This window comes from Chiloscyllium plagiosum, chromosome 40 (genome assembly GCF_004010195.1).
Source record: "Chiloscyllium plagiosum isolate BGI_BamShark_2017 chromosome 40, ASM401019v2, whole genome shotgun sequence".
In the NCBI taxonomy this organism is placed as follows: Eukaryota; Metazoa; Chordata; class Chondrichthyes; order Orectolobiformes; family Hemiscylliidae; genus Chiloscyllium; species Chiloscyllium plagiosum.
This window is the reverse complement of record NC_057749.1, coordinates 1514998-1527331: the sequence shown is the minus strand read 5'-3', so window position 1 is coordinate 1527331 and position 12334 is coordinate 1514998. Positions and strand designations below refer to the sequence as shown.

Genomic DNA, 12334 nt, shown 5'->3' with positions numbered 1-12334 from the left:
GATATAGGTAAATTAATGTTTCTTTGTTTCTTCTGCAGGTCTGCAATTATAATTTCTGATACAGAGTAAATGAACTCACATCAGTGTGTAATTGTTTTAGCCAAGAGCTGAGTCAACAAGAATGGAAACTATGTAAAGGAAATATATAATATGTACGGGCAAATAGATAAGAAGTTGAAAGGGGATGACCTCGGCTTGTATAACAGTAGGTAAAAACATCTGTTTCCCACTTGTACGGAAACACAGGAACAAACCCTAATTAAAGAGGTCGTAAAGATCAGAGTGGCCTCCGGAGAGGCCCAGATCGAAAGAATATGCCTAACGATGACCTGCAGTGGGATGATGTCAAACGATCTTATGAGGCCAAAGATAAGCATTCTATCATGGACAAGGCCGGATAAGCAGGGATGGTGGGATCAGTCTGAGGGAAGTGATTGATGTAAATGGGGGGGGGGAACAATGAAATAAGAAAAAATATGTAGGGACCCAAATTATATAAATTTCGAGAGTTTGTTGAATTTGGTGTGTTTTTGTCCCTGCCTTGTGGACATTACACCCACTTGCAAGTGTAAAATAAAGGACACTGCTGATTCAGATTTTCGTCTCAGACTGCAATTATTGAAGTGAGTGAGCTTTGTTTCTCACATATTTTAAACAAAGTAGGCATTATAATTAAATAGTTTTAAATTGTAGAGGTATAACAGTTTATATAAACTGGCCTGGACATGGTCAACTGAAAGATTATGGTAAAGATGGTAAACCATTCTGTTTATATTAATTACAATTGAACTAGAACACTAAGTTAGGAGGCAGTCAGGTATGCACATGGGAGCATGAAATTCGAAAGAAATATGGACAGACTAAGTGAATGGATTTACCGGTGGCTAATGGAGTTCAATGTAGGAAAATGTGATATTACTTTGCATCCATTACAAGAAGAATACTTCCAAAATGAAGAGAAACCAGAAACTGGAAGAACAAAGTTACTTGACTTGTGTCCAAAAGACACAAATTATTTAGGCACAAAAATTAATCAAGGCTAATGAAAAGCTGGCCTTTAGCTCAAGTAACTGAGCTGGATATAAAACAGATGAGGTTATGATTCAGTTAAACATAGCCTTGTTTTAAAATGATAAGATTTGTTTCAGAAGTTCCATTGTAAAGAATCCTCGCTTTGAAACTGCAGAGATAAGAAATCATTATGAATTTCTAAGAACAACTGAGTTAGACTCTGACAACAGGTAAAAAAATGTCAAGTTAAAGAAGCTGTTTACAAGTTTCATATGAAAGGTTATCCAAGTTTTTTATTTTGTCCAAGCAGGGGGTTAAAGTGTTTATTGTGAAGGGTGGCACGGTGGCTCAGTGGTTTAGCACTGCTGCCTCACAGCAGCAGAGACCCAAGTTTGATTCCAGCTTCGGGTGACTGTCTGGGTGGAGTTTGCACATTCTCCCAGTGTCTGCATGGGTTTCCTCTGACTTCCTCCCACAATCCAAAAATGTACAGATTAGGTGAATTGGTCATGTTAAGTTACCCATAGTGTTCAGGGACGTGTAGGTTAGGTGCATTAGTCACATGTAAGCTTAGGTTAGGGGAATGGGTTTGGGTGGGTGACTCTTCAGAGGGTCAGTGTGGACATATTGGGCTGAAGAGCCTGTTCCCACAGTATAGGGATTCTAGGATTGTAAATATCTTCATTTGCTTCTGTATAACAAAGTTAAAATATAGAAATCTCATTTTGGAGATGTATTTTCTACAGCAACATTCAGGAAATAAATGTGCATTTTAATGTGGGAAGTCTTCTGAGCATCAAAACCTCAGAACTTGGAGCAAGAGTAGGCAATTCGGCCGCTTAAGCCTGCCCTGCCATTCAATAGGAGTTTAATATGGGTGTGGTATTTCAAGATACAACACAAGGAAAGTCAATCAAATCACTCGTTCATTTAATCACCACACATGAATGATTTGTTCTAGCTAAATTGTCAAACTTGCAAGTTTTGAGCTGATTTAAAGCATTTTATTGCAGGTTTACAATAGTGAATGACTTAAAAAAAAACTGTATTGGGTCTAGAAAGTGTACAATTAATAAACATGCCACGCTTTCAGTCAAAAGTGAGGTAGTGAAACAGATTTAAATCCATACAGGTTAGATGTATTCCTTAGTTCATAAGCTTTGAGTTGTAAACACCTCACTTAAAAGATAATTAGGTGATCAGCCATAGTTTATGAAGAATCATAGGCATCTCTCTCCATTAGAGACAGACCAATGGCTTTCACTGCATGAGCACCACTGAGGGCAAGGCAAGGAGGCATATTTCCATGACTTAACGCACCTTTACATTTGTTCAGAAAACAATCAGAATTTAAAAGGACCATTTGTTTTCTTGGTTTGAACCGAGATTAAAAAAAGATTCAGTTTAGGTGAGAAAACAGCAGCATCATCACAGTTCTTTGGGTTCTTGGGTTTCTGTAACTGTGTTTATTGCATGTGTTCATTACTTCCCACTACTCAGTGTCCTTTCTGATTTTTCAATGACATCAGCAGCCTTATTGTTGAGCTCTCTGCATTCCTTCAAAATATCTGTGTATTAAAAATAATGACCAGTCAGAATCATTAGTATTTAACAACATAACTGAAGCTTTAAAGTGTCAGAATTATATTTAAAATGGAATCACTAAATTGTATAGTCAGTCAAACATTGAGGAAGAACCCTTACTATAAAACTTCTCAACAGCTTCATCAGACTGAGTTTTCTGGATTGGTTTGAGCTCCCAGTAATTGTCCTCAACCCATTTCTTGGGAGCAGATATTTTGCCAATGGGACCAATGCTGCACATTTCTAAAAATAAGAATAAAATTGCATTTAGGTAGCACCTTTCGCAATGTCACAATGTCCAAAACTATTTCATTGTCAAAATACTTGAAGGCTACTTTTGTAATGTAGGAAACCTGCAGCTAATATGCACAAAGCCATCTGCCATCACAGCAATGTGTGAGTTGGTTGAGGGATTAATATTGACCAAGGAAAACACCACTACGTTTCGTCATATTACAAGAAGGTTAAGCAATTTCTTTATATTAGTTTATTCTGTAGAATGGAGTTAGTGTGCTGAGAAGATGAAATTGTGAGATAATGTGGAGTTACATCACCAACTGCTGGTTACAACCTTCAATTACAGAAGTTATCAGGACCAATTTCAGGAAATTTCCATTGTACCAGATGACATCAACATTTTCAAATGTAAAATATTGGCAAAATTGATGACATCAAGTATGGCTTACGGGGAGGAAATGTGCTCACGGAACACTAAAGTGTAAAAGTGGGAAAACATTCCAGAGAATACACAAAAGAATAATCAAACATGACTTTCAATACAATGCCATCCATTTTACATGTGATGGAATATTCACCACTTGCCTAGAGGACGTCAGTTTCAATAACACTCAAGAAGCATTACACACCCATGATAAAGCAATTGCTTGATTGACACCACATCCACAAACATCCATTTCCCTCACCAATGTTCAGTGGTACCAGTGTGTACCATCTACAAGATGCATTGCTATGAGTCACCAGAATTCCTTCACCATCCAAACCCATAATCCTGTCCATCTGGAAGGACAAGGGGAACAGATCCATGGGAACACCAACACCTGCAAGTTCCCCTTCAAGTCACACACAATCCCGACTTGGAAATCTATCACCCTTCCTTCAGTGTTGCTGGGTCAAAATTCTGAAACTTTTTCCCTGTCAGCACTGTGGGAGTTCATACAGCATATGGACTGGAGTTGTTCATGAAATCAGCTTATTGCCACCTCCTCAAGGGCAACTAGGTTCAGGCAGTAAATGCTGGACTAGACAGTGAAACAGACATGATCAAACAAAAGAACCATAATCAAAATGGGAGAGGAGGGCAAGGGTAGAATGATAAGACCTGTCCAATCTGATTGGTTGGCAGCACCAACAGTCTCCATTGCGATAATGAAGTCTACTGGAACTGGAAGCAGGCCCCAGGATGAAGATAGCTACGCTGCCCTGAACAAGTAACGGATTTTTGACTGGAAACCCAGGGAGGGTTGTGGGGACATGGGGCTGACAGGATTTGGAGGCCATACAGGGAGGAACAAAGTATGGGTAGGATAATCCAGTGGCTTGACTAATTCAAATTCTGTCAAGGAAGCTGGTGGAACTTAAATTCAACAATGTAGAAGTCCTCACTCTTAGTCTTCTGTTTTTCTCTTTTTTTTGGTTTGGAACTGGGAGTTAAACTTCTAAAGAGACACCAAAGACAGATTTTTGCTTTTGGGAACTGGCCAGGAAGGTAATGCAAATTTAAGAAAGATTGCAAGAAGTGTAGACCAGTGAGTCTGACATCATTGGTGGGTAAATTGTTGGAGGGAATTCTGAGGGACAAGATTTACGTGCATTTGGAGAGGCAAGGTCTAATTAGGCTTTGTGCGTTGGAAATCATGTCTCACTAACTTGAATTTTTTTTTTGAGGATGTGACCAAAAAGATAGACAATGTTGTCTACATTGATTTTAGTAAAGCCTTTGACAAGGATTCGTATGGTAGACTGGTTAGCAAAATTAGATCACATGGGATTCAAGGAGAGCTTGTCAATTGGATACAAAATTGGCTTGATAGTAGAGGGTGGGGATGGAGGGTTGTTTCTCATACTGGAGGCCTATGGCCAGTGATATTCTGCAGGGATCAGTATTAGGTCCACCGTTGTTTATCATTTATATAAACAATTTGGAAGAGAATTTAGGCAGCACCGTTATTAAGTTTGCTGATGACACTAAAATTGGTGGTATAGTCAACAATAAAGAAGGTTATCTAAGATTACAAAAGGATTTTGATCAATTGGGCCAATGGTCTGAGGAGTGGAAGATTGAGTTTAATTCGGATAAATGGGAGGTATTGCATTTTGGCAAAATGAACAAGGGCAGGACTGAGACAGTTAATAGTGAGGCGTTAGGTTATGTTATTAAACAAAGAGACTCAGGCATTCAGATATATAGTTCTTTGAAAGTTGCCTCTATTGCTCAGACCATTGAGTTTAGGAGTGGGATGTCATGTTGAAGTTGTGTAGGATGTTGGTGAGGCAAGTTTTGGAACATTGTGGTCACCCTACTAGAAGAATATTAGCAAATTGGAGAGGGCTTAGAAAATATTTCCAAGCAAGTTTCCAGCACTGGAGGCTTTGAATTATAAGGAGTGTCTGGATAGGCTGTGACTTTTTTCACTGAAGCATAGGAGATCGAGAGGAATCCTTATAGGGGTTTATAAAATCATGAGGAGCATAGCAAAAGTCTTTTCCCTGCAATAGGGAAGTTCAAAACTCAAGGGCATATTTTTAAGATGAGTGGAGACAGATTTGAAAAAGGGACCTGAGAGGCAACCTCTTCAGAGAGAGGATGGTTCAGATATGGAATGACCTGCCAGAGGAAGTGGTAGATGCAGGTATATTTACCACATTTAAAAGACATTTGGACTGATACATGAATTGGAAACGTTTAGAGGGATATGAGCCAAATGCAAGCAAATGGAACTTGTTTTAGTTTGGGAAACTTGGTCAGCATGGTTGAATTGCACTGAAGGTGTGCTGTATGACTCTATAAAACTTAATTTCTGATCTAAGGACACTGTAGACAAACCAGCACTGAGCTGTCAATTAAGGGAAGACCAGTGCTAAATCCTAGGCAAAAGTGGGGACCGCAGATGCTGGAGTAAAGGCGAGAGTGTGGTGCTGGTTAAACACAGTAGATCAGGCAGCATCCAAGGAGCATCTTTCATGCGCCTCAGATGCTGCCTGACCTGCTGTGCTTTTCCAGCACCACACTCTCGAGTGCTAAATCCTAGCCAACCACAGATTTTTGATTGAAAACAGCAGAAACTAATTCTGACTGGGTTTTGGCATGAGGGCGATTTTTGGCTGCTTCTGAAAACTGCTGTTGTGTTTTGTTCTCTCTCTTTTTTTTCCCTCCAGTTATCCAATTGTTGAATGTTCTCGGAAAAGAATCCCAGTCTGTAAGTAGTAAGTAAATATTTCCACGAGTCTGCTGAAAATGTTTGCATTAACCAGTGACTTTAGAATTCAAATAAGATATACAATTCTACCTATCTGTGAACAAACCATTTTGTAAGGATTTCATGAAGGCCTAGTAACCATCATTGGAAATGGTTTACTGAACTGGCAAAGTACAATTCTTTTGTTTTCTTTGTAATTTATCCCTTAACTGTCTGCACATCTGTGGCAGTCTCAAAAGGATTGAGCTTTAGATTGTAGATATTAATTAGATTGCATTGGTGCTTATGTGTTTGGCACAGTTACATTATAACTTAAAGATTAACATTTTATTAATAAACTTTGTGTCCAATATCTATTATTCATAAAGTCTGGTTAGGAACAGTTAGGCAAATTGGAGGGTCACAATGTTTTAATTTCATGGTATTGTGAATCCAGTGATAGTGAGGCTGATTTGGTTTAACTGACTATCCCTGTGACCTAAAAAAAAATCAATCTGGAAATGAAAACTAGTGTCAGTGATGATGACTAATTGATTTTTATAACAGTTCGTTGGTTTGCTAATGCCCTTTACGGAAGGATGTTTACTGTCGTCACCCGGTCTTGACTATGTAGGACTCTAGACGCTCACCATCTGTGGTTGACTCTTAATCTCCTTCTGAAATGGCAATAGAAAGCCGATCAGTTCAAGGACAATTAGGGATGGGTAACAGATGCTGGTTTTGTTAGTGATGCCATCATCAGTCAACAGTGTTTATTGGATAAGGGGAAACCAAAATAAATTCCTTCCACAGTGCTGGACAGTAGTTTTGTAGTCTGGTGTAGCATTGTCCTGCAAATACCTCCAGTCATTATATGGTTAACTTCGCTCCCTTCTATGGCAGTAATAAAAGAAGAGGACAGCGCCTTCCATTAGATATTATACAGAGAACTGAAGCAACTAAACCTATCGGAGAGCAGGAAAAATAAATGCTGCACCAGAGGTCAACAATTCTATTTGCTGCCTGTGTTTCTTCTCTCTTCATGCTGGACTTGAACATGGCATTTCTTCAGAAACTGCAAGGACTAAGGGGATTCCTTTAAGCCCTCAAGACACACCATTACCATCTTATCTCTCCACGCTTCAGGCTCACTGCCTTTATTCCTGATGAAGGGCTTTTGCCCGAAACATCGACTTCGAAGCTCCTTGGATGCTGCCTGAACTACTGTGCTCTTCCAGCACCACTAATCCAGAATCTGGTTTCCAGCATCTGCAGTCATTGTTTTTACCTTTTTACACCATTACCATGCACGTGGTGCAGCACATCTCATCTGAATTTACATTTGAATCATTTACATGGTTGGAAAATAGGGCAGGCTGAAATCCAGGCCCATTAATCCCGCTGTTGATATCCCAACACTTGCTATGATGGGGGTGCAATGCAAAACACATACTGTAATAACTCCTCAAAGACAGAGCCTTTAAAAGTAGTTATTTATTAAATCGCCTGCATTTTGTCATTTAAATGTTTCTACGTATAGTTATTTTACATTCAAAATCAAATTTCTGTGGTACATAGGTGTGATTTATTCAGAGTCACCAAAGACACATCGTAGAACCTTCCAGTATTCTTGCAGTTGACTGCCCTTCCAGCCATTGTTCTGCAACTCCTGATTACCCATTAAAATGTTCAGAGTCACAAAACAAAGAATTCTAAATTATAAAGATTGGTGTAATTAGTTCTGGAAAAAAAAAGATACCTTTAGTTTTTCCAAATCTATGCTTCTGTGAAGTGAGTCGATAAGTTGTACACTATACATTTGAGTGATTTGTTTTCTAACTTTTACTTTATAACTAAAGCCAATCTTTAACATTTCCAATTAGTTCTCCTTGATTGCCAGTTTCAAATTTTAAAAAGCATAAACCTTAATGTTAAGGATTTAAATTTACTGGGTAATTTCCAGCGCCATACTTTTGACTCTGATCTCCAGCATTTGCAGTCCTCACTTTCTCCGAGTCTGGGTAATTGATGAATATCACATTATTGGCACTTGGAATACAGCAGAAACTGCTTCCATGGCATTCCTACACTTTACATTTCTTCAGTACTGCACCCATATAGATATGTATGTGTGTGTTTTGGTGCAGTCGTGCCCCTGTTTTTTTAAAACATTAGGATCAGTTATCATCACAGAAGGATAAACAACAACACAGGATAAAACTTGCTACAAATATGGTAAGATTGAAAGCACATAATTCTCACTAACAAGATTTTAAAACATTTGTTCATGGAACATGGATGTAGCTGGCTGGGCCAGCATTTGTTGCCCATCCCTAAATGCTCTTGAGAAGATGATGGTGAGTTCTCTACTTGAACCACTTCACCCCTTAGAGAGTAAGAGCATCCACAGCACAAAGGGTAGGAGTTCCAGGACTTTTACCCAGTAATGGTGAAGGAGTGGGTGATACATTTCCAAAAGTGGGTGATACATTTCCAAGTCAGGATGGTGATGGTTGGAGGAAACTTGCAGTGGAGGTATTTCCATGTTTTTCATCCTGGTCAGTGGTAGAGGCTGCCAGTTTAGAAAGTACTGTTGAAAGAGCATTGCTGAATTGTTGCAGTGCAATTTGGAGATGGTAGACACTGCTGCTACTGTGTAGGCGCTGGGGGAATTAATGTTGAAGGAGGTGGATAGGGTGTCAATCAAGTGGAATGCTTTGTCCTGGATGGTGTCAGGCTGCTTGAGGTGTTGCAGCTGTGATTATCCAGGTTAGTGGAGAATATTCTGTAACACTCTTGATATGTGTCTTATAAATGATGGACAGGCTATGAGGTGATGATTTGTGGTGGTGGTGGTGTCCCTATCCTGGATCCAGAGGCCTGTGCTCAACTCCTGGCTCTCCAGAGGTAAAAACAACATTTCTAAACAGGTTGATTAGAAAAACAGAAACAGAAATGCAACAGAACAAAATGTTAACTTTAAAATAAGGCACAATTAATGGTCAGCGAGGTACAGGAAGATAGAGAACAGTACTGCTACAAATAATATAAAGTGTAATCAAAACATGGGAAGAAAACAACTGAAAATAGATTAGAGTGTGAACAGGATTTGACTTGAGCATTTAAACTATGGATAGATTCAACCAAAGCACAAAATTAAGGGCTGAATGCCCCCCTTCCGTGCTGTATTACTCTATAGCAAGCCTCTCCAATATGAAGCCAATTATGTAGCTATCCTTGCATGTAGCAAGCACTTCCTGTAATATTATGTACATTCCCTGTAACACTTTCCTTGTCATACTTTATTAATAACACCTCCAGCACTTTATCATCAAATATCCCCAATGTTATTAAAAAGCCTATTTATTAATTTACTGTAACACCTTAGAATATTAGTTATTAAAACTGAGGGAGATAGAACATAGAACAATACAGTGCAGAACAGGCCCTTTGGCCCTTGATGTTGCGCCGACCTGTGAACTATTCTCAGCTAGTCTCCCTACACTATCCCAAAATCATCCATGTGCTTATCTAAGGATTGTTTAAATCTCCCTAATGTGGCTAAGTTAACTACATTGTCAGTACGGCATTCCACACCTAAGAAGAAAGAAGTCAAAACATTGCTTGGAAAAATGATCAGATATAATTGTTTATCCATCAAAGGATTAAAACAAAAATGTTTGTTCAGTTAGCAGTGACGTTACTTTAATCACAAAACAAAATCGAATTTCTGAAAATATAGAAATAGTAAGGTGCCTGAGAAATAAACTAGATCAGGACTACAATGGAAGAAACGTAATCAGAAGCCCAAAATCAAAAAGCACTCAGCACTCACTTGGGTCTGAAGTGAAAATGTGCATTCATTTACAATCTTAGCAATATTATAACAAAAAGGCACTAAACCTTTCAGAGAATCTTCCATCTTTTTGCAGAGCTGATACAAATCGCTACCCCTTCCTGATAGCCTCTCTCCTGCAAATAAGAACCAGAGAAAAAAAAATTTTAAAGCCTCAAGCATCTCAATATTTAAAACTTTTTATTTGTTCTTTCCATCAAATTTAAGAATCAAATTCATTCACTGCACAATTTGAATTATTTTACATCAATGATAGAAAATAGAAGCTATGAGTATCAACAGAATAAATGTTAACTGCAATGGAACAGAGAGAAAAATGTTTTACTAAAAACAGCTCTCTCATCAACATGGAACTTTCCATTTAATTTTTTTCTATAAATTCTACTTCTGTGGGCGGCACGGTGGCACAGTGGTTAGCACTGCTGCCTCGCAGCGCCAGAGACCTGGGTTCAATTCCCGACTCAGGCGACTGACTGTGTGGAGTTTGCACGTTCTCCCCGTGTCTGCGTGGGTTTCCTCCGGGGGCTCCGGTTTCCTCCCACAGTCCAAAGATGTGCAAGTCAGGCGAATTGGCCATGCTAAATTGCCCGTAGTGTTAGGTAAAGGGGTAAATGTAGGGGTATGGGTGGGTTTCGCTTCGGCGGGTCGGTGTGGACTTGTTGGGCCGAAGGGCCTGTTTCCACACTGTAAGTAATCTAATCTAATCTGTGCAAGAACAATGATCACTCTCGAACCTTAAATATTCAATCAAAAGCAAACATAGGTTTCCATAGAGAGTAGGGTTTCACTGATAGCAGCAACATTGATTTTATATCTCACAAGCTGCCAAAGAAAGTAGGGCTGTTCTCCGAGAAGGCATTCACAGCTCGGATTGTCTATCAGGTTCCACAAGTTCCAAGCCCTGTATTGTATTGGCCGGGTGTGTTTTCAACTGCAAGAGTGTTGATCCTACCAGATGCAATTTCATGGTCAGGACAACTTGGCACAACCTATTTGCACTTTTTGTAGCCCCTTTCTTTTTGTAAATGAAGTGAGTAGAGGGAATCCTATAAAGGAACAATTGGGATCTTGGGTGCTACTGTCAAATTCCATTCTGAATCCAAGAGGTCATTGTCAATCAGGTATCTACTGTCCATGTATGCTTACAGATGTGTGTCATGGCCCTATCTCAAACATTACATGTCTGTTGCCATAAGGCTTTTCAATGTCCTGGCCAAGGGCTGCACATGATCTTTTCACATGAAGTCAGTTTGCATTGCACAACTGCAGTCTTGATGGGTTGCTAATATCTATATTTAGAGTGCCATGGTGGCTCAGTGGTTAGCACTGCTGCCTCACAAGCCAGGGACCCAGGTTCGATTCCCACCTTGGGCGACCGTCTGTGTGGATATTGCACATTCTTCCAGTGTCTGCGTGAATTTCTTCCCACAATCCAAAGATGTACAGTTCAGGTGAACTGGACATGCTAAATTGCCCACAGTGTTAGGTGCATTAGTCAGGGATAAAAAATAGGGTAGGGGAATGGGTCTTGGTGGGTTATTCTTCAGAGGATCAATGTGGACTTGTTGGGCCAAAGGGCCTGTTTCCATACTGTAGAGAATCTAATCTATTCTATCCAGTAGTATAGCAATTCTTTATGCCTCCAGAGTGCAAGCCACTGCAGCCACACAGGTAGCCTTCACAGCCACTGGTGCATGCTTGCCTCATTCAGCTCACTGTCCTGCTGATCAGGACTTGTGGATCATTTAAACTCAGACTCATCTCTCTGCACTAGTTTAGATCAGTGTAGCAGGGTAACTTTCTGCAGATTTTAGCTGGGTCAGTCTTGGTGGACCTTTTCCTCCACTACATCGATGACTGTATCGGCACTAGCTCATGCTCCCACGAGGAGGTTGAATAGTTCATCCACTTTACTAACACCTTCCACCCCGACCTCAAATTTACCTGGACCGTCTCAGACTCCTCCCTCCCCTTCCTAGACCTCTCCATTTCTATCTCTGGCAACCGACAGACATTTACTATAAACCGACCGATTCCCACAGCTACCTAGATTACACCTCCTCCCACCCTGACCCCTGTAAAAACGCCATCCCATATTCCCAATTCCTTTGCCGCATCTGCTCCCAGGAAAAGCAATTCCAATACCAAACAACCCAAGTGGCCTCCTTCTTCAAAGACCGCAATTTCCCCTCAGACTATCCTCTCCACCGCATCTCCTCTGCCCTTGAACACCACCCCTTCAATCGCCACCAGGACAGAACCCCACTGGTCCTTACCTACCACCCCACCAACCTCCAGATACATTGTACCATCCTTCGTCATTTCTGCCACCTCCAAACAGACCCCACCACTAAGGATATATTTCCCTCCATCCCCTATCAGCGTTCCGGAAAGACCACTCCCTCCGCGACTCCCTCGTCAGGTCCACACCCCCCACCAACCCAACCTCCACTCCCGGCACCTTCCC

General features: G+C 40.3%; 1 protein-coding gene across 5 annotated transcripts in view; it reads right to left on the bottom strand.

The window, feature by feature from the left end:
• Positions 1–1993: 1993 nt before the first annotated feature.
• lrrc61 (leucine rich repeat containing 61) overlaps positions 1994–12334 on the bottom strand; it is a 32894-nt gene continuing 22553 nt past the window's right edge. For 3 of the 5 annotated variants that reach the window (XM_043680145.1, XM_043680150.1, XM_043680147.1), the window contains 3 exons: positions 9915–9983; positions 2716–2838; positions 1994–2579 (listed from right to left, as the gene is read on the bottom strand). In XM_043680145.1, coding sequence (XP_043536080.1) covers positions 2494–2579; positions 2716–2838; positions 9915–9983 — 278 coding nt within the window. In that variant the 3' untranslated portion in view covers positions 1994–2493. Of the gene's footprint in view, positions 2580–2715; positions 2839–7732; positions 8934–9914; positions 9984–12334 lie in introns of those variants that run through there. The other 2 variants (XM_043680149.1, XM_043680148.1) reach the window with 2 other exon arrangements.